Source organism: Periophthalmus magnuspinnatus, chromosome 22, assembly GCF_009829125.3.
Source record: "Periophthalmus magnuspinnatus isolate fPerMag1 chromosome 22, fPerMag1.2.pri, whole genome shotgun sequence".
Classification (NCBI taxonomy): Eukaryota; Metazoa; Chordata; class Actinopteri; order Gobiiformes; family Gobiidae; genus Periophthalmus; species Periophthalmus magnuspinnatus.
The window spans coordinates 26,873,556-26,895,829 of record NC_047147.1 but is presented as its reverse complement, the minus strand read 5'-3'; the positions used below and the strand labels follow the sequence as shown (position 1 = coordinate 26,895,829).

Below are 22,274 nucleotides of genomic sequence, written 5' to 3'. Positions count from 1 at the left end.
TAAACATAAAAATAATAAAATCCCTGTGGTCGTCTTTGTGCCCAGCGAGTCAAGAGGACAGGACAAAAGTGCATACCATATCCACCAATGAGAAAGGTTAATTACAGCTCTCCTCTTCATCATATTCGACAAGACCAGCTTTAATTATCATCATTACGGCCTGCAAGGACATCTACTTATCTCCATGACTGGCAGGCCACAAGAGCTCCCCTCCTTAACATGCATCTATTATTGAATCAAGTGTTCTTTTGGTAGCAGTGAATAGGACCAGAGTAAATGTGTGTGTGTGTGTGTGTGTGCGGAGTAGGACAAGGCGTTAATTTCTAGCCTTTTGACTCGTACAATCGCCCCTCACATGACAGTAAGGTGCCGTTTATGGTGCCAATCAGGCGGAAGGAATGCATGTTATTAAGAGAGGAAAAAAGAAGAAGGAGAAGAAGAAGAAGTGAAGAGGAGGGATATTTTCAGAGAGGATCAAGTCCAACTGAGGCTCCCAAAGGACACGGATTAGGCCGGAATGACTTTTTTAAAGCTGTAAACATGGACTGTATGGATAAATGGACGTAGCTAACGTGCTAGCCGCTACGTTACAAATAGAAAGTGAGCATGAACGCGCTTCCGGCTCCTTCGATTCTGGCTCTACGTATAAAAATTATCGCCCCTCTTTCTGTAACTGTTGTAAAATGTTTGTATTAACGTGCGCTACATGATCCTGGGGTTCATTTCTTTTTTTTAGTTATTTTGAGTTTATTTTTGAATTATTTTATTTATTTATTTATGTTTGAGTTATTATTATTTATTTATTTGTTGAGTTTTTTGTTTATTTATTTTGAGTTTATTTTTGAATTATTATCATTTTTTTTTTTTTTTTTTTGAGTTATGTATTTTTTGAAGGTTTTTTTGTTTGGTTTGTTTGTTTTGTTTGTTTTTTTTGTTATTTCGAGATTTTTTTTTGTTTATTTTCTTATTTTTTATTTTGAGGAGTCTTTTTTGTTTTTTAGTTATTTTTGTTTATTTTCTTTATATTTTGTTATTTTTATTTTTTTAGTTATTTTTAGTTAGTTATTTTTTTTGTTTTTTTGTTTTTACTGTCCACTCTCTCTCTGTCTCTGCTGCTGTCAGACTCGTCATTTTGGTCTTAAATGTTCGTATTAACCCTCTACATGATCCTGGGGTTTTTATTTCACTATTATGTCTGTAAATCATTCGTCGTCTTCATACGTGGACAACACATTTTCGGTTGTCTAGGCCATAACGCAAATGTTTAGAAGAAGAACAGTATACAAGAACAGTAACAATGCAAAAATGTTCAGTTTTTAATATTTTTAAGAGTTTAGAACAGGGGTGCCACATCGTGAAAAATAATCGACACGGAGGGCCATAGATCGGTGTCAATACGGTGGATAATTCAGATCGGTGCTTTTAACACTTTAAATAAGCCTTAAAATATTATTATTAGGTCTGTTTGACAATGCAGAGTGATGTTATTTAGGTTGGATTGGTAGAAATACTCAAATTTACCATAAAAAGTACTGATTTTGATCAATTGGGTCACCCCTGGTTTAGAATGTTCAGAATATTTTTTTTATTTTAATTTTTGTAAAGTCACATGTCTCCTGCTCCAAGACACACAATTGTTGTTTCTCATTTTGTTTTTACTCAGGACAAATGTTGCTGTTTCAGGGTCTTAAATCTCTCAAATGACGTCCACATATGAGGACACTAGTTTTACATCACTTCTCTCAGAAACTACATAATGTAAAAAGATAATTATTTGTTTTTGTTTCGGGTCTTAGGAGGTCAATAAAATGAGGTGCTTTCTTTGTCAGAGGTCACTCCCGCTAGCATTAGCAACAGGTTTGATTGACAGGGTTGCTAAGCGCCCGCAGTGCTGATTTAGCATGGCTTAGAAGGGGCGTTTCTTTCAACAGCCTCGCTCCGGATTGGCTATTTGGTTGCTATGATACTCGCGGTCAGAATTGCAAATATGAAACTCAACTCCAAATTCACCGCTATAACTGCTCCAACGACGTCACACTCGCTTAGTCACGTCTTTACACAGTCTGTGGGTTTAAACGATGTTATAAAACTGTTCAGAGTGGGTAAAGTGTCACTGAAGCAAAATACAACTCCACGTAAATTTTTGATCAGGGAACAGTCACAAAACACTAGATTTGAATTGTCCCTGGATTGTTACGTCATAGGTAGAAGCCCTGTGCAGTTTTTAATTTCACAAATCTTCACCAGACTCATTCTAAACATTCCTGACATCAAATCGCGTTCATTACTCCGCATGTTTATATTTACACTTTGTACTTAATTAGATAACAACTGTTTGTTTGTTTTTTCCACATTGTAGTTTTCTCTGCTGCCAGTAGATGGAGACCTACCCCAGACTTTAATACGGTGAGCGCGCAAACTGGAATATAATATTTGGACTTATACATGGTCATTATTTTAAGTTTTAAAACATGAAATAACAAAACAAAGGGACTCAAGATCATGTTTAAAGTCTGACATATAACGACACAAAGAATAATACGTGTTTTTTTTTTCCATTTTACCAACAGCAGATGAAGCGCGTTTCAAATGGACAAAGCAGTGATTTGGGTAAAGTCTGAGCATAAGGGTAGGGATATGCAAATTAATTATATTTCTAAGCAACAAAGAAAGAAACTATTTAGGATTAAAGAACGATTAAATGATTTGAAGTTTCCAATGAGATGCATCTGCTAGTTTGCACTTTCGTCACCAATGGGATTCAGGGGTACAGAATGTGATTTGAGACATTAAAAAGAAACAGAAACACGTATTTGATCAACAACAGAATGGATTATCTAGAACATTTTGTGTCCCATATTACCACAGAGTCACAGTGTGGAAATAATAAAGGTTTTATTTTCGATATATATTCATTTTGTGTCAATTATTACCATCGTGTAAGAGGCAAATCGAAGAAATAAGCTCCAACCTGAAGTGCGCCCTGTCTGGACACTGGAAATAAATAACCAAAAGTACGAATTATTAAACGTTGACTATCTGCCAACTGCCAGTCTCCATGGAGATGTGTTTGCTTCGCCTTGAATATCCCAGAGTATGATCCATCTACACGTACGTGACGCCGTCAGACCAAGTTACAGGTCAGATCTGTAAAGTACCAAAAGCGAAGTTTAAATCTGTCAACTGGACAAATCATTGTAAGAGTGAAGACGTTTTGCTGCTCGTCCAAGGCGCTTCTTCAGTTCTGGTCAAATTATTGCTGGACACTGCCTTATATCTGTCTGAAGGAGGCGCTAACGACACTGAAACTGTAGCTATTGTCTCCAGTTTCAGCTTAAACGACCCTATTCAACCTTTGACGACCCTGCGATTGTTCTCTTTGTTGGTTTTGGGTCTGAGGATAGAGATGTAGGAAGGATTGTCTTTCCTTTAACTCTCCTCTCAAACCATTTCTTTCCTCTGGCTCAGATCTGAACCTCACTCTGTTCAAAGTTGTGGTCAGTGTCTTTGAGATGGAGATGAACATCAGACTGTGGTCCTGAGCTGCTCTTGTGACGCTGTCGGTTCATTCTCTTATGAAGTGTCTGTTTAGTTTCTCTCTGCACTCTTCACTTCACTGAATGGCGTCGACCACATTACTTTGTTTATGTGTCAGGGTTTTGTCCTTTGGCTGAACCAGTTTTTTTAGGTTTGAAATCGACCAGAATCTCAAACGGTCTGAAAAACCTCTCAAGTTTTTCATAGTTACGCCTTTCCTTCTAGGTTCAGATTCCTTTTTGTCCTGTTTTTTGTCTCTTAAATCTACTGCAGGCCCATTTTGGACATGTACAAACCGAGAGGACATGAAGACACCTGCAACTGAGTAAATCCACGAAGTTTCATGACATTCTGTGGAACATTCAAGGCTTTTTCCCCAACGGAAATGTGGAAAAAGAAGGTGGCAGACCGACAGACCCCATATCTGAAAAGTTACACCTTGCAGCTTTAATTGATTCAGTGAGGTTACAGCATGAAGTACAGTAATGAAAAGAGCAGAGCTAACCACCCTGCCACTATCCTTTATGTTGAAGTACAATGTAGACAGGTCAATTCTACACATTTCCATTTCAAACAGTAATTGCGTGATCATGATGTAATAACTTTGCTGTTACTTAAATGTGACTCTGATGAATAAAATAAGAGTTTGTGAGAACGTGGTTTCATCATCGTCATGAATAATAAGTTGAAAGATTGGAAATATAAGTGAAATCACCCCGTGTTTCTGAACAACATGGGAAGGATACCAAATTGTCACACTGAGCTGCAATTCACGTTTGCATTTTGAGAATAAAAACCCAAGTCCCTGCGCACAATCGCAACACGTCCAGGGATTTCGGCTTCTTTTGTTTCCATTTTTTTGTTAATACCAACCAAGCATTTCAGAGGAAACTTTGAAAACTCCACGGATGCCGGGTTTTCTTTGACATCGCTCGATCTAAATGACTTCAGCCTTTGTGGTGAGCTCATTTTGAACGTTAAATGTGTGGTTTTATTCCATGTGTGTTGTTTTACCAGAGCTTTGGCCAGGTGCGTCATGCCTTTTGCAGTGATTTTGTTGTTTTTCAGAAGCAGAACCTTCAGTCCGGTCAGCTGCCATCTTAACCCGTCACAAAGCTCCTCCAGGCCTGAAAAAAACAAACAGTTATTCAAGTTGTTCAGGTGAGTTTGACAAAAATAACAACTTAATTCAAAAATTAAATACCCAGAAACTAATCAATGAAACGAGTATCGGAATTAGAGTCTGTTTTGACCAAGTTTCTTTTTCAGAAGAAGGAAGAACAGGGGTGAAATTAAATTATTTTCCTCCTGGTGCCCAGTCAGGACTAAACCAGGACTAAACAGGACTTAACCGGGACTAAATGAGACACTAAACGAGAACTAAACCGGGACTTAACCGGGACTAAATGAGACACTAAACGAGGACTAAACCTGGACTAAATGAGACACTAAACGAGGACTAAACCGGGACTAAATGAGACACTAAACGAGGACTAAATGAGGACTAAACCGGGACTAAATGAGACACTAAACGAGGACTAAACCGGGACACTAAACGAGGACTAAACCGGGACTAAATGTGACACTAAATGAGGACTAAATGAGGACTAAATAGGACTTAACCAGGACTAAATGAGACACTAAACGAGGACTAAACCGGGACTAAACAGGACTTAACAGGGACTAAATGTGACACTAGTCCAGGTTTAGTCCTCATTTAAACAGGACTTAACCGAGACTAAATGAGACACTAAACGAGGACTAAACCAGGACTGAACTAGGACTGAACCAGAACTGAACCAGAACTAAACCGGGACTAAACCTGGACTAAAGGAGACACTAAACGAGGACAAAACGAGGACAAAACCAGGACTACACCAGGTTAATCAGTGTTTCAGTTTTGTTCAGTTTAAACCTGAACATTCTTCCTGAAGATGTGACTCAGGCCTTGACTTTGACAAAGTTTAAATCCAGACTCAAACGATTCTGTTTATCTGCTGTGACTGAGAGGGGTTTATTCTGCACTTTTCTGTTTTAATGTTAATTTTACGATGATTATTTATGGTTGATTAGGGTTAATTCGTTGTATTGTGATTTTATTGTCATTCTTATTCTGTAAAGCACTTTGAATTACTTTGTTTACGAATTGTGCTAAAATAAACTTGCCTTGTCTGTGGTCTAAATGTACCTCGTGTTCTTTTGTTCATTATTACGGCCGTTAATCAGAATAATCATGACTAATGAAATAAACGTACCTATATTTTAATAATAGTTTTCTTTATGCAGACTTTGAAACACACGCCAAAATACTTTATGACAAACACTGTTGTATTATTAAATCAAAATGTCAAAAAAGGAATAAACAGTTTGTCAATAAAACATTAACAACAACAAAACACAAACATTCAGTCAGCATATTTACACTTTCATTTGGTTAAAAATGTGTAGCTCTGTTTGTTATAAAGAGCAAATGTTTAAGTTTCAATATATCACTGAAGTAAATAGACGCTAAACTATTGATTTATGCCACTGACGCAACAATCCAGGATCAATTTAAACCACAAAAACTATTCCAAATCTACAATATTGTTTAAAAACCGTGAGCTGTAGTAAAGAAACAGCAGAATTAACCACTTTGGTCGTTAGTTTACATCTGTAATGAGTCAAAGAAGTGATTAATTCAGCATTTTACATCTTAAATCTGATCATCTAACCCAAAAATAATCAAATATTTCACAGTAACGCAAAGAAACTGTTCAAACGACAAATACTGACCCCAAAAAATACTGTTCCAGCTTCGATATACGGAACAATAAGCGCGTATATACTAATAATAATATAGTAATTAATTGTTATTTCATGGTTGTATCAAACTCTCTGATGTTTCGAGCTTTATTCTCAGTTTACAAATCAACTTTTTTAATTCCGTCACGACACATTCAGGTAAACGTCTTTAACTTCTCTCCATATCTTTGCTATAGTTTGCAAAGTGAACTTCAGTGGCAGATGTTTAGTGGGAGTGTGGATTTTGTGTTTCTATGGAAATGTGCATCTGTGGCCTTTCTTTTCTGTAAATGTGATGAAATTAGACGATATTTAAGACGGACACGGTGACCCCTCCCACAATGAAAAAAAACAGCTATAAAAAAAAATGCGAAATCGTCATATAAAAGTGTGTTTTTTTAAAAGGAATCGCTACGTTTTATAGTATTTACTTGTTTATTTAATTTACACATTATGAAAAACAGCTACGTGTGGATTCATTAGCATAAAAATTAGCGGTGCACGAACAAACTTTTTTCATAACAATAAATTACTGTACGTCTTTGGAGGTATTTTCTGCGCGTGTTATTCGAATGTGTGAATTATTTTAATTTACCGGCGTCGGCGATGGCGTTGTGGCCGAGCTGCAGCGTGCGGAGCGTGTTGTTGTAGCGGAGCAGGTCGCCGAGCTGCAGAGAATCCTGGAAACTGTTGAGTTGGTTGTGACCGATGTGAAGTTCTCTGAGGTGGACGTTGGATTTGAGGGCGGTGACTAAAACACAAACGACACACAAGTGGATTTAAGGTCAAATTAAGGTTCTTTTTCTCGTGTTAGTGACCAAACGATACAACGTTTCTGGAGTGACGTTAAAGATGTTTTATAAAATCTATGAACCACTGACGTCTCCTTGGAAACACTGGTCATTTTATGTGATATATTTCCTGATAAAGACGACACAAGTTTATTTGTACAGCACAATTTGTTCACAAAGTAACTCAAAGAGTTTTACGGAATAAAAAAGACATTAAAATCATGCAAATATAAATATAAATAATCACATAATCATCATAAAATTAACATTAAACGAGAAAAGTGCAGAATAAAACCCTTTGAGTCTAAACCTGGTTTAGTCCCAGTTTAGGTCCCGGTCTTGGTCCCGGTCCCGGTCTTGGTCCCGGTCTTGGTCCCGGTCTCGGTCCCGGTCTCGGTCCCGGTCCCGGTCTTAGTCCTGGTCTTAGTCCTGGTCTTAGTCCTGGTCTTAGTCCTGGTCTTAGTCCTGGTCTTAGTCCTGGTCTTAGTCCTGTGTGTGTGGTGAGGGGTTTTACAGACAAAAACATTTAGAATTGTAAAAAATAAAGCTGATACTTTGCAGATTTCACCTACTGCTCGTTATTTTTAGAACGTGACCCCCGCGATAAACCAGGGGCCACTGCACATACGTTTACAAGCATCTACACACACACACACATAAATGCACATGTACATTAGTGAAAACAAACACACACGATGGCGATGGCACAGATTAGCAGCCTCATTTGCACCAGTTTGCCCCGTGGCAGCTGTGGCTAAGTGTAGAGTGAATAAATGAATAATGCACAACATGTAGAGTGACTCTGTACATCTGGAAAAGTGCTGTGTACATTATTTTTGTAGTAATAGTAGTAGATTAAGAAGGTTTGAGACGCACAGACACAGTTCCACAGATCAGAGTCGGGCGGAGGGGACAGAGAGTGCATTTACAGCGGTGAGTGTCTGACAGACTGTTCCTGGGACTATAATTTACCTTTGTAAGTGATATTGACTAAGTTTCTTCTATTTGTGTTGCCTCCTCACATGTCTCGCTCTGAGATTAAACCCCGAGTGTGAATAAATAAATGATTTATTCCACATGTATATCGTTCCAGGTCCTAATATAAAGACCACTGGGTTGTGACTGTGATGGACTGATTGATGGAGAGTGGACCAGAGCATGAAAAAGAGGCGCACAGTAGGGGGCGCCGCCTGCTCCAATTATAGCAGTAAAAATGAAGTGCCCCTCTGTCCCCACAACGACCTGAGTCAATGCTCCGGCGCCGCGGCGATTGTCAAAGCTGTTCATTAGCGTAGTCCATCAAAGCGCCCAAATGTGTTGTGTTCACACCTTTTGTATTTAGGCGCTCGGTGCCATGGGCATTTCTGAGCACACGTGTCCGTGCCGCGCCTGCCCCCCTGTCCTGATCGATGCCGCAGATTTGATGGAGGCTGGCGGCTGCATGTGGAATGCCAACATTGTCATCAGACGCAGTGGGAACCAAATGGTGAGATCGGTGGGATTGATCCGGTCGACTCCACCGCGAGCGCCCAATCCCGCAATCAGAGGCCCCTTCGATCGAAAGCAATGATCCTGAGCCGGGACCCCCCGCGGAGAAGGGAAGGGGAGGGCGAGAGAGCGAGGCGTGCGTGGACCGCAGAGGAGTGTAGGTGGGGCGAGCTTTGAGACCCAAAATATCAAAGAGATCCAGAGCGCACAGCAAAACGCTGGTTTGAGGAACAAGAGGCTGTTGGGACAAGTGGGCAGCCCACTGCGTCCATTTGGATCGGTCTCTGCTCCCAGCTGAGAGAGAAGAGCGGCTGCACTCAACGCTGATTTTTCTTTATGTCAAACAAGAAAGAAAATTGAGAATTAAATATATTTTCATTCAGATGAGGGGCCAGCGCAATTGGCAGGATTATAAAAATATGAAATGACTCCAATTTTGGTTTCCTTCCTTCTGTTTTTCAGACACATCCTGTGATAGAAAGTGCTTTACATCAGTGAGTTTATTTCATTTTTGTGGAAAAGTCAGTAATTATGACATTGCATTCCTTTCATTACGATCAGACAAACGTTTATTTTGTATTTCAGATCCAGAACAGATGCGTAGATCTGAGATAATGTGAGGCTTTATAAGAAAACACACAAATATCAAGGACAAACAGGACGATTATCACTAATATATTTGAACAGAGCATTTACCCCTGAACTGGCTGAGCACAGTTTGTCCCAGAGTTGTGTTGTTGTGTTGTTTTGTGTTGTTTTGTGCGTGAGTGTGTGGCTGATGAGTGCAGCAGTGTGTAAAGTGACAGAGGAGAGATTAGGTTCTTAATCCTGGTCCGACACGCAGAGAGAGGCCAGGGTCAAAATCTGGTCCTGCTGGTCTCAGGACGAAAAAACAACCTCCACCTCCGCAGTCCTCACACGACCCGATAAACACACACACACACACACACCCCCACACGCTCACACACACACACACACACACACACACACACGCTCACAGGACGAGAGCGTCTGAGGAAGTCGTACTTTCAGATGGAGGGCAGGGGTCTGTGTCATGGTTTTTGCAAGAAATATCTGGACTCATAATGATAATATCTGTTTATGTGTTAGGGACAGACTTTCTGTTTAAGGCATTTTAATATCAGTGTGTAAAGTCCTTTCATCAACAACAAGCACGTTTTTGGGATGAAAAAATAAGTAAAATTATGAACATTATTTACATTTTTTTTTACATACAATTCCTTCGTCTGTAAGGCTTGATTTTGTATTATTATTATTATTATTGTGTTATCCTTATTGTGTATTTATTTTTATATATATTTATAATGCCTACATCTATAAGGCATGATTTTGTATATTTATTATTATTATTTTTTTTTAATTATTATTATTTTTATTTATTTTATTTTATTTTTTATTGTTTGTTTTTTTTGTTTTTTTGTTGTTGTTTTTTTATTTAGCTTCTTTGTATATGCCCATCAAAAGGGGAACTCAGGGAAAACATGTGGGAGGTTTAAAAAGGAGACAAATGTCATTAAAATGTATAACTGTAGATAATATCCATACATTATTTTTTTTTTTAAATGTATCGCCAAAAAAAAATAAAAAAAATGAAATGGTACCACAAAACAGAAAAACAGTGAATTCCGTGATAGTTTTAGCTTAAACTGGCTCATTCTATGTGAAAAAGTAAAAAAAAGAGGCGTAAAACAAAACATTTCCTCTGTGACTCAGAACCATGTCGGTTTATCACTAGAAATGTGTCACGATTATCACCGACAAAATAACTGGTTCAGGTCTGGTTTAGTCCTGGCCTTCTGTTGGTGCCCAGAGTCTAAACTAACTAAACCAGGTCTAAACCAGGACTAAACCAGGACTAAACCAGGACTAAACCAGGACTAAACCAGGACTAAACCAGGACTAAACCTGGACTAAACCAGGTCTAAACCAGGTGAGTCAGTGTTTGAGTTTAGTTCAGTTCAAACTCGTCTCTGCACATGTGACTCTTTAAATCTCTGGTTCTGTTGCTGCTGTGACTTTTCTCCTTTAATCTTAATTTAATATTGATTCTTTATGTTTCGATTTGTTTTGATTTTTTCTTTTGAATCACTTTGTGCATAAATTGTTCTGGACAAATAAACACGTCAGGAATGAACTCACACAGTGTTACACAACTTCTGTATGTGTGTGTGTAGTGTGTGTGTTTGTGTAGGGGTGTGTATGTGTGTGTGTGCATATATGTGTGCGTTTGTATGTATATGTGTGTGTGTGTATATGTGCGTTTGTATGTAGGGGTGTGTGTGTCTGTGCATGTGTGTGTATGTGTGTGTGTTTTTACCCAGTGTAAACAGGGGGAGTCCTGTGAGTTCGGCGTTGTCCAGGTGCAGCTCTGAGAGTCGACTGGACACAAGAGCTTTGGACAGAGACTGAGACGAGTGGTCAACGAGGGACACGTTACACACGTCCAACCTGGAGAGACGCACACTCTGAGAGGACAGAGAGACACACAGAGAGAGAGACACGTTACACATGTCCAACCTGCAGAGACACACACTCTGAGAGGACAGAGAGACACACAGAGAGAGACACACAGAGAGAGACACGTTACACACGTCCAACCTGGAGAGACACACACTCTGAGAGGACAGAGAGAAAGGGGGAGAGAGAGAGACAGAGAGAAGCAGAGAGAGAGAGACAAAGAGAGACACAGAGAGAAAGAGAGACAGAAAGAAACAGAGAGAGGGCGAGAGACAGAGAAGCAGAGAGACAGAAAGAAGCAGAGAGAGAGACAAAGAGAGACCCAGAGAGATACAGAGACAGACAGAAAGAAGCAGAGAAGGAGAGAGACAGAAGCAGAGAGACACAGAAAGAAGCAGAGAGAGAGAGAGAGAGAGAGACCAAGACAGAGCGAGACAGAGAGAGAGAGAGACAGAAAGAAGCAGAGAGAGAGAAGCAGAGAGAGAGACAAAGAGAGACACAGAGAGAGACAGAGAAGCAGAGCCAGAGAGACAGAGACAGACAGAAAAAAGCAGAGAGAGACAGAGAGAAGCAGATAGAGAGAGACAGAGAGAGAGAGACAGAGAAAGGCAGAGAAAGAGAGACCAAAAGAAGCAGAGTGAGATAGAGAGAAGCAGAGAGAGAGAGAGAGAGACAGGGGAGAGAGACAGAGAAGCAGAGAGAGAGAGGTAAAGAGAGAGACAGACAGAGAGATAATCTTATTTGAGGCCATATAAATAAACACAAACATAAACCTCAGTCTGAGTCGATGTTTTTAAATAGATTTTACATTTTCAGATTCATTTTGTGTCACATGATCAAGTTTAACTTCAGCTGTTTTCTCAGGACGAACGATTTAAAGTTCAGAGCCAAAAGCAGCTCCACCATCATCTCCACCTCCACCATGAAGTTTACAATAACAGAACTCCACCCCGCTCCCCCATCCTGCTCCTCCGTCCTGCTCCCCCGTACTGCTCCTCCACCCCGCTCCCCTGTCCTGCTCCTCCTACCTGCTCCTCCACCCCGCTCCTCCACCCCGCTCCCCCGTCCCGCTCCTCCACCCCGCTCCCCCGTCCCGCTCCTCCACCCTGCTACCCCGTCCTGCTCCTCCACCCCGCTCCCCCGTCCCGCTCCTCCACCCTGCTCCTCCACCCCGCTCCCCCGTCCTGCTCCTCCTACCTGCTCCTCCATCCCGCTCCTCCATCCCGCTCCTCCACCCTGCTCCTCCACCCCGCTCCTCCACCCTGCTCCCCCGTCCCGCTCCTCCACCCCTGCTCCTCAAACCCATGTAATGTTCCACAAACTCACTTTCACAGACGTACATGATCCCGGGGGACCTACACCCAAAGATTACAATTCCTCTGCATCAGCCCAACCTGCTTTATTAAATGAGCCAGGGCCCTCCACCCCGACGTAGCCAGAGTGCTGTTGTCAGAAATGTCGAGATGGATTGTAGATTCGTAGTACAAAATCATATCCAGTAAGGACGCTGCACCCTGCGAGAGACAGAAAAAGTGTCAGAGGCTCAAAAAAAAACACACAAAAAAACACGAAAGTAAGGCCTTAAATTTGACAGGAGCGTTATGAAGTTCTTTGTGAGGAAAAAATAGCCTTTAATCTGATCTAGCGACAGCCCTGAATATGAAACTGTATTGGAATTGGAAGACGAAGATGAGGAAAATAAGTTTTGCTCATATAAAACTCACATTTTCTTCCAGTTGGGCTGCCTGCAGACTGATGAAATCAAAGTGCAGCCATTTGAGCACGGCTTCCAGAGCTTCACAGGAGCGGTGGTCTAATCGCTCACCTTGATGGAAACAGGCAATCAAACACAAGATAATTGGGGGGCTGTTTGCTAACAGGCTAAATTGCGTCGCTCTAAACGTGCGTTATCCATTTTGGAAAATTAACATTTCAGCAAAAAAATATAATAAAAAAATCACGGCAAAAACAACTTCCTTTAGAGGCGGCGGTGTGTTTGTACGTTCTTTTAATAATGTGTTTGAGACTTAATCAAAGACAGAGACGAGGGATAAAGACGAGAGTTAAGGAACACTTTTGATTGGGCTTCAAGAGTTGACGGCTCGGAATGACATTGATTTTTGCGCCGGCGGGAAAAAGATCTATAAACATACAAACTTTTATAACAACAAACTCATTTTCGTGGATGGGATTCGGGGAAAACTGTAAAATACCGCGGCTGTTTATTACGATTCAGATCAAAAGTAAGAACGGAACGTGAACAAACAGCGGATTGTACGTTTAGTTTATGCCGTTTTTGTCAGGGGACGTGTACAAAATCATTAACGTCACAAAAGAAAAGGCGATTTGTAGCGGCTTTAACGACTGCTGCTGTCCAGTGATATGTCATTCGGTCGATATATCGGGCCGATATTTGGGCTTTTTAGCGTATCAGATCGTTTATTTATACAGCAAAATACGTACACGAGGTAATTCAAAGTGATTTACAGAAAAAAAAAGGCATTAAAAATCACAAAACAACAAATGAAAACATAAATAATCACAAATAATCATCATAAAATTAACATTAAAAGGAGGAAAGTGCAGAATAAACCCCTTTCAGTCACATGCACAGACAAAAAGAACCAGAGTCTGGATTTAAACTTTGTCAAAGTCGAGGCCTGAGTCACATCTTCAAGAAGAATGTTTCAGGTTTTAGCTACACAAAACTGAAACACTGTTTAGACCTGGTTTAGTCCTGGTTTAGTCCCGGTTTAGTCCCGGTTTAAGTCCCCGGTTTAAGTCCCCGGTTTAAGTCCCAGGTTTAGTCCCGGTTTTAGTCCTGGTTTAGTCCTGGTTTAGTCCTGGTTTTAGTCCTGGTTTTAGTCCTGGTTTAGTCCTGAGCAAAACAAAAATAAAACACAGAATTCAGTAGTTGATTTGTTTTGTTACTGTTGAACAAAATATGTCATTTTTTAATCGATATCACGACATTTACACTTTTTTTTAGATGTAAAATAAACGCAACTTGTTAAATGTATTTATTACTTATTTAAGTTACAAATACTACACATGTATTTCCATAGAAGTAAAAAATATGTACATCTCTTGACACCTTTTAATCTACTTTGTCCCGGGCCAAATAAAATGACGCGGCGGGCAACATTTGGCCCACGAGCCTTCAGTTTGACACACGTGCTTTAAACAATACAGTGAAATACTTTTACTTTTTACTCTAAAAGTTAAGTAAAAGTATCACATGAAAATATCTACTTAAGTAATATGCCATTTAGAAATTGAGTAGCTTTTTCCTCTGCACTTGAGTAACATAATCGAGTACTTCATCACCTCGAGTAACATAATCGAGTACTTCATCACCTCGAGTAACATAATCGAGTACTTCATCCCCTCTGCGTCTGCGTCAGGAGCTTCTCACTGTATGTGTACTTTTACTTGAGTAACATAATCGAGTACTTCATCACCTCTGCGTCTGCGTCAGGAGCTTCTCGCTGTATGTGTACTTTTACTTGAGTAACATAATCGAGTACTTCATCACCTCGAGTAACATAATCGAGTACTTCATCACCTCGAGTAACATAATCGAGTACTTCATCACCTCGAGTAACATAATCGAGTACTTCATCACCTCGAGTAACATAATCGAGTACTTCATCACCTCTGCGTCTGCGTCAGGAGGTTCTCGCTGTATGTGTACTTTTACTTGAGTAACACAATCGAGTACTTCATCCCCTCTGCGTCTGAGCCGTACGTCGACCCCAGGAGCTGTATTTGTACTTTTACTTGAGTAACACAATCGAGTACTTCATCCCCTTCGCGTCCGAGCCGTGCGTCGACCCCAGGAGCTTCTCGCTGTATGTGTACTTTTACTTGAGTAACACAATCGAGTACTTCATCCCCTCCGCGTCCGAGCCGTACGTCGACCCCAGGAGCTTCTCGCTGGGAGGTGAGCGCTCTAACCTCTACACCGCCGCTCCTCCCGACACATTTAGGTGAAAGTATCGCCTCTTTCTTCCAGTTCAGATCTTCAAAGCGCCGTTGCGGAGGCTCGTCGGCGCGTGCGGGTGTGTAATCTGATTCCGTGTGTACATTCGTCTGCTACAGTTACAGTCGTTTAATGTGATTATTATTGACCCCGAGTCCCAAATCAAACTGTGACTGATGAAACAAATCCGCGTGCAGCTCAGCCCCCTCCCCTCTAACCCCTCCACTCTTATCTCCCCACCCAAGAAGGGGGCAAATGATAATTACCATCATAATTATTTCCAAAATGATTTCTTTTTTTTTTTCCCCCTGCGTGTTTTAGCAATAATCACTTAACAGGAGCGCGCGAGGGTGAGGCGGAGGGGTTAGTTAGACGTTTTGAAATCCTGTTTTTCTAATCCGTCCTGCGTTGGGGAGATAATAAGGAGACAACACCCGCAGTCAGATGGCATCAGCGTGCGGAGCGGTGACACCCATCTCCAAACGCGGCGGGTGAAGGGGGCGCCGCGCCGACAGACAGGCGGCAGAGGCCCTCCACGCTCGAGATGGACAGTCCTTTAATTAGCTTAGAAAGTTAGCGTTAAGTTTAGCAAGTTTTTGGAGGACGGGACTTGCGTTTTAGTCCGTGAAACTGCTCTGCGACGCACCAGACATTTTTTTTAAACTTTTGACAGTTTTGTTAGTGTTTGTCTTTTACTTCCTGGTTGGACTTCCTGGTTGAGGTAGCTCCATAACTGTTACCTAGCAACCGTGATGTAAACATGGCCCAAAAATGAGTCTAAACGCCACAATATTTATGATTAAACTGATAAAAATAAACAATGTCTCTTTTGTTGAATGAAAGTTTAAACTGTCAGATAAATGTGTTTCTTTTGCAGGTTTTGCCCCTGTATTTTGGTGTTGAGTTGATGTTTCATGGCATAAGTAGTATTTTTTTTTTCCATAAATTGTCACTAGACTGAGGTAAAATTATGATAAATACAATTATGTAAAAATAATAAACACAAAAACCTGCCGTACACTTGAATCTCACTGGGAAACTCACAGGAGATGAGTGGACGATGAAAACACAACTTTTAATCACATCTGAAAGTTTGTATTCGAATTTGGTATTTACAAAAATGTTTACAGGTTTATGGATATGACTCTATGTGTGGATTTTAATTACATTATCCTGTCAAATCATACTCTTATGTTTGTAGTTATATATGCAGTACATGATCATATACTTATGTTTGCAGTTATATATGCAGTACATGAAAAAGAAGAGACATTTTCATGAGTTAGATTTGAATTTTAATCAAATCAAGATCAAATAGTTTCTAAAAATGTAAATTATCATCATTATTATTAGTAGTAGTACTAGTAGTGGTAGTAGTAGTAGTAAAATTAGTATTACTATTAGTAGCACTAGTAGAATTAGTAGTAATATTAGTATTAGTATTGATAGTAGTAGTATTAGTAGTAATAGTAGGTGTAGTAGTAGTAGTAATAGTAGTAATAGTAGGTGTAGTAGTAATAGTAGGTGTAGTAGTAGTATTAGTAGTAATAGTAGGTGTAGTAGTAGTAGTAATAGTAGTAATAGTAGGTGTAGTAGTAATAGTAGGTGTAGTAGTAGTATTAGTAGTAATAGTAGGTGTAGTAGTAGTATTAGTAGTAATAGTAGGTGTAGTAGTAGTATTAGTAGTAATAGTAGGTGTAGTAGTATTATTACTATTAGTAGTTTTAAGTTTCCAATTCAGCAAGTCATTCCCACAAATTACATGACACAATTTTATATTTTATTCTTTTTTTTTTAATATTTTTTTGCATAATTATTTTACAGTTTGTCAGTTCATATTTACATGTTTTCCAAAATAACGATGAGCTAAATTACTGTTTTAAATCTGTAAATATAATGAAACTTCACTGTATAGACTTTGGGCCAAACACAGACCTTCTCCATTAGCACATGTTGTTTTTTTTTGGTTTTATCTTTATTTTTATTATGATTTATGTCCTAAACCACGACTGCCAGTCTCACATTTACTTTATAGACGATATGACACACTGTAGTCCTGCCCAGCACTTCGTCTGACCCACACCGTCTCCATAAATACTGCGAATTTTAAAATATTAAGCTCTTTGTAGTAACTGTGTGGATCACGTCTGTTGATATAATTACACTTAAACCAACATAAGTCGTATAGTTAATAATAAAGTAATGGTTTTTTTTAGCTTACCTTTAAGATCCAGGCATTTCACACTGCCACCTACACAAGCGCCCTGCTGCGGAGAGACAAAAAAAAAACAGAAAGAGGGAGAGGGGGAGGGAGAAGAGAGAGGAAAAGAGGTGTTAAAAATGGGAGAGGCGAGAACGCACACGGATAGACGGGATTTTGGCAGTGGGTTTGTGCTCGTCCTGTGCACAAACCGCGGCCTCTGCAACCACGAGGACGACGAGGAAGTTACTAAATACGAGACGGGCGATGGGATCGGACGAGAAAAATGAGGATTTAAGAATGTAATTTGTGATATTCAAATATAATAAACAATGTACAAATACTAAATCGATTTACAAGTTGGAAGGTTTGAGTCAAAACTGGTCGAGCTGATCAAATGAGAGGTTTGGTATTTACATTAGTCAAGAGCTAAACACTGGACTAAACAAAGACTAAACAAGGACTTAACAAGGACTTAACTAGGTCTAAACAAAGACTAAACAAGGATTTAACTAGGTCTAAACACTGGACTAAACAAGACTAAACAAAGACTAAACAAGGACTTAACTAGGTCTAAACAAGGTCTAAACACTGGACTAAACAAGGACTAAACTAGACCTTGTTTAGACCTAGTTAAGTCCTTAACACTGGACTAAACAAGGTCTAAACAAGGACTTAACTAGGTCTAAACACTGGACTAAACAAGGACTAAACAAGGACTTAACTAGGTCTAAACAAGGTCTAAACACTGGACTAAACAAGGTCTAAACCAAGACTTAACAAGGTCTAAACAAGGACTAAACCAGAACTTAACAAGGTTTAAACACAGTCTAAACAAGGACTAAACAAGGTCTAAACATGGTCTAAATACTGGACTAAACAAGGTCTAAACCAGGATTTACAAAGTCTAAATGAGGACTTCAGGTCTAAACACAGACAATGTTTAGACCTTTTTTAGTCCTTACTTAGACTAAACAAGGACTGAACAAGGTCTAAACCAGTTCTATTAAATACTAACTGTGGAGTGACCAGAACTAACCCTGAACTAAACCAGGACCAAATAAAACTGGGGTAATCAGTTAGTTTCAATATTCTAGATACATTTTGAAGTAAGGCACATGGGTGAAGAATAATCAATATACTGTAGTTCAAAACAAGTTCAAAACCAGGTCCAAACCAGATGAAAACCAGGTCAAAACAAGGTCAAACCAATTCAAAACCAGGTCAGTATTAGGTCAGAGCCAGTTCAAAACAGGTCCAACCCAGGTCCAAACCAGTTCAAATCCAGGTCAGAACGTTGCAAAAAACAGGTCCAAACCAGATCAAAACCAGTTCAAAGCGAATTACAAATCAGGCCAGAACCAGGTCTAAACAAAGTCAAAACCAGTTCATAACCAGGTCCAGACCAGGTCCAGACCCACTCTAGTGCAGGTTTCAGGTGGTTATCACGCACTGGCCCTCGGTGCATCATAAATTCCTGGTGCAGGGCCGTGTGCCAGAGCATGAATTATGAATTTCACACAGTTTACCGCGGCGCTGACGGTGACACGGCGTTCTAATTAACCAGTGTATAATAATGAGAAACAGCTGGTCATCAGTTGATGTGTTCATTTGCCGGAGCCAGTGTTCCACATACATCTCATTTGACTGCATCACTCACCGGAGGAGGCAGGTCTGTGCGAGAACGAGACGCACAGATTTGGGGAGAGATTGACGGGCACAACAGGAAACCGGAAGACAAATTAAAGAAGCCGCTCCGCTTTAGGGATCACAATCAGTATGGGAAACCTAATGAGCGCGGTGCTAGACGGCGGCGTTTAACACGACATATAGAACACAGATTTAGGTTAATGAACAGATACATGTGTTATTCAGAGTTTGATGAGGAAATGACAAAGCTCTATGTGATTTACCTTCAAAACTGGGACTAAACCAGGACTAAACCAGGACTAAACCAGGACTAAACCAGGACCAAACCAGGACTAAACCAGAACCAAACAAGGACTAAACCAGAACCAAACAAGGACTAAACCAGAACCAAACCAGGACTAAACCAGAACCAAACAAGGACTAAACCAGAACCAAACAAGGACTAAAACCAGGACCAAATTAGGATCAAATTAGGACCAAACCAGGACCAAATTAGGACCAAACCAGGACCAAATTAGGACCAAACCAGGACTAAACCAGGACCAAATTAGGATCAAATTAGGACCAAACCAGGACCAAATTAGGACCAAACCAGGACTAAACCAGGACCAAACCAGGATCAAACCAGAATCAAACAAGGACTAAAACCAGGACCAAACCAGAACCAAATTAGGATCAAATTAGGACCAAACCAGGACTAAACCAAGACCAAACCAGAACCAAATTAGGATCAAATTAGGACCAAACCAGGGCTGAACCAGGACCAAACCAGGACCAAACCCGGACTAAACCAGGACCAAACGAGGCTGAGTGTGAACGCAGCCTAAAATAAAACATGGAGAACGTGAATAAATAAATAAATCTAAGATTGTTTGTGAGAATTGCAAACTGCTATTCAAAATTACACATGGGTCTATTTGAGGGACGGGACTCGATCTTGTGAGATAAAATTACCACCAGACTGTGCAAACACGAGGAAAACTGAGATGTGTGCGATTGTTTTTTATCATTTAGTTTAAATCTAAGTCACATGTGTTGAGGAGCTGTGGTTCCAAAACGTAGGTCTTCAACTGCAACATAAATATGGAATAAAAAATGTTTGGCCAAAACTGAGGAATCACACAATACTTTTATTAAAAATTGCTTCAAAATCTCACTTTGTCCTTCGCTTTGTTTTTCCTTACTCACTACCAAGAAAGATTTATGTATGTTTTGGCCAACTGGATTATCTTTACAACAGCAACTTGACATTTTAACAACTAAAAATGAAGTTAAAGTTTATTATTTTTAGCTATATTTTAGGAATAACAATAATCCCTTAGTCTAATATATATCGCCTTTTAAAAGAAGCTCAAAATCTCTTCACAATTTCACGCGTTCTGTGTTCACTTTAAAGTCATCTAAAAAGGTACATCTCCGACCAAACCTCGATCACTCACGCCGTCAAGATCCCGGTCTGTCCCTGTGTTTCTGTGCTGTGTCCTCGTCTGGAGCTGGGCGGAGACTCTGGCACCGCCCACTACACACCTGCAGCCAATCAGCAGTCGAGCCTCCACCTCGGGAGTACAAAAGGGACTGAGGATCCTACACAGGTCGCTAGATCGTCCGTGTATCCTCTGTGGTACAGTTCCGCTTGGTCCAGTCTAGTTGTTGTGATTTAGGTCGTAGTACTCAGCTGTTTTTTCTCTTTTTTTTTTTTTTTTGCCAGATCCCGTTTCATGGACCCACCTTGCACCTCTGCCTCCGACCCAGCTCTTCTTAACTGGTTCGAAGACCTCAGGCTCCGACTCCGTTTCCTACGACCGGTTCAAACACCTCAGCCTTTGGCCCAGCTCTCCTTGACCAGTCCGAACACCTCAGCCTCCAACCCAGCTTCCTACGACCGTTAGGAACACCTCAGCCTCCAACCCAACTCCCCATGACCGGTACGAACACCTCAGCCTCCAACCCAGCTTCCTACGCCCGGTTCGAACACCTCAGCCTCCAACCCAGCTTCCTACGCCCGGTTCGAACACCTCAGCCTCCAACCCAGCTTCCTACGCCCGGTTCGAAGACCTCAGCCCCTGACTCAGTTTCCTACGAACAGTTTGAACACCTCAGCCGCCGACCCCGCCCTCTACCACCTTCTCCGTCAACCAACATTCACATTTCCTTGTCTGTAATAAACTCTGTCAAACTTTTACCCTGATTCTGCGTCTTTGCCTGAATATGTGCGTGCATTGTAACTTCTGGGGGATCAAAGAGGGTCATGTGTCTTGCTCAAGGACACAACGACAGTATATAGCTGAGACTGAACCTTTGATCTCGGGTTCTGCAAATACAACCCAATCTATTAGCTACCTACAAGCACATCAGGAACACTTTATAATAACCACAACTTAAATATACAGGAAAGCTTGATTGATAATGAACAAATAGTTTAAAAAGAAAGGATTCAGGCTTAGGAACGACTTGATTAATGCCGTTACCTCATCAAAAACATGTCTGGAGTTGTGTTTTGTTTCACGTATTTGAGTAAACCTTTATTATTAGTCTGTACATCTAAACATCTCAGTAGTTTTCAAGTTAACAGCTCCTTTTACCTTTAGTTCAGTAGAGATTTGACATCCCAGGGCGTGAAATGATCCAAATGATTCTAGAAATGAAGGTGTGTGGAGTTTAAAAACACAGCGGAGCACTTCCTGTATCACCACATGATGACATCACAAGGTGGAACAGAGCGTTTTCAGTTTGAGAGAAGAGTCATCCAGGTCTGATCCATAATAAAAGACAAAGTTAAATCTGTCAAAAAGTTGTAGGAGTGGACAAAACTGGAAAAAAAACAGCTTATGTTTACAGTTTCAGCCTTAATGACCTCTATTCAACCTTTAATGGCCCTACTGGCTTGCTCTACTGTCCTCTTTGTTTCCTTTGTTCGCTTTGGGTCGGAGGATAGAGTTATAAATGGGGGATAGATGATGTCTCAGACCTTCATTGTTTAAGAAAGGATCGTCTTTCCTGACAAAAACAGCTTATTTAACGCCCCTCTGTTATGGCCCAGCTCGTTTAGGGTCAGGGAAGTAACAAAAAACAGGATGGAGAATGAAAAATGGAAAAGAAAGAAGTAATTTAATGAAGGAAAACCAAACAAAAAGGGATCTAAAATACTGAAACAGAAGGTACTTGCGAGGTTTTAAACTAAAGAGTAACAAAGGTAAAGTTAACTAAGGCACAAATTTTACAATAACAATAAAATCTTGACGAACAAACAGCCGACTGTGGTCCTGAGCTGCTCTTGCAACGTTGTTGGTACATTCTTTTATGGGGCGGCTGTTTCGTTTCGCTCACTGCTCTCTTCACTTCGCTGTGTAAATGCAACAAATCA

At 40.4% G+C, this 22,274-nt stretch overlaps 1 protein-coding gene across 1 annotated transcript in view; it reads right to left on the bottom strand.

Moving 5' to 3' along the window:
* si:dkey-288a3.2 (protein phosphatase 1 regulatory subunit 37) overlaps window positions 1-22,274 on the bottom strand; it is a 100,329-nt gene that overhangs the window by 49,323 nt on the left and 28,732 nt on the right. Inside the window, exons 4-9 of the mRNA XM_055230961.1 lie at window positions 17,282-17,327; window positions 12,803-12,903; window positions 12,473-12,592; window positions 10,939-11,086; window positions 6,917-7,072; window positions 4,552-4,664 (exon numbers count right to left, since the gene is read on the bottom strand). Of these exons, the coding sequence (XP_055086936.1) occupies window positions 4,552-4,664; window positions 6,917-7,072; window positions 10,939-11,086; window positions 12,473-12,592; window positions 12,803-12,903; window positions 17,282-17,327 (684 nt within the window). The remainder of the gene's footprint in view (window positions 1-4,551; window positions 4,665-6,916; window positions 7,073-10,938; window positions 11,087-12,472; window positions 12,593-12,802; window positions 12,904-17,281; window positions 17,328-22,274) is intronic.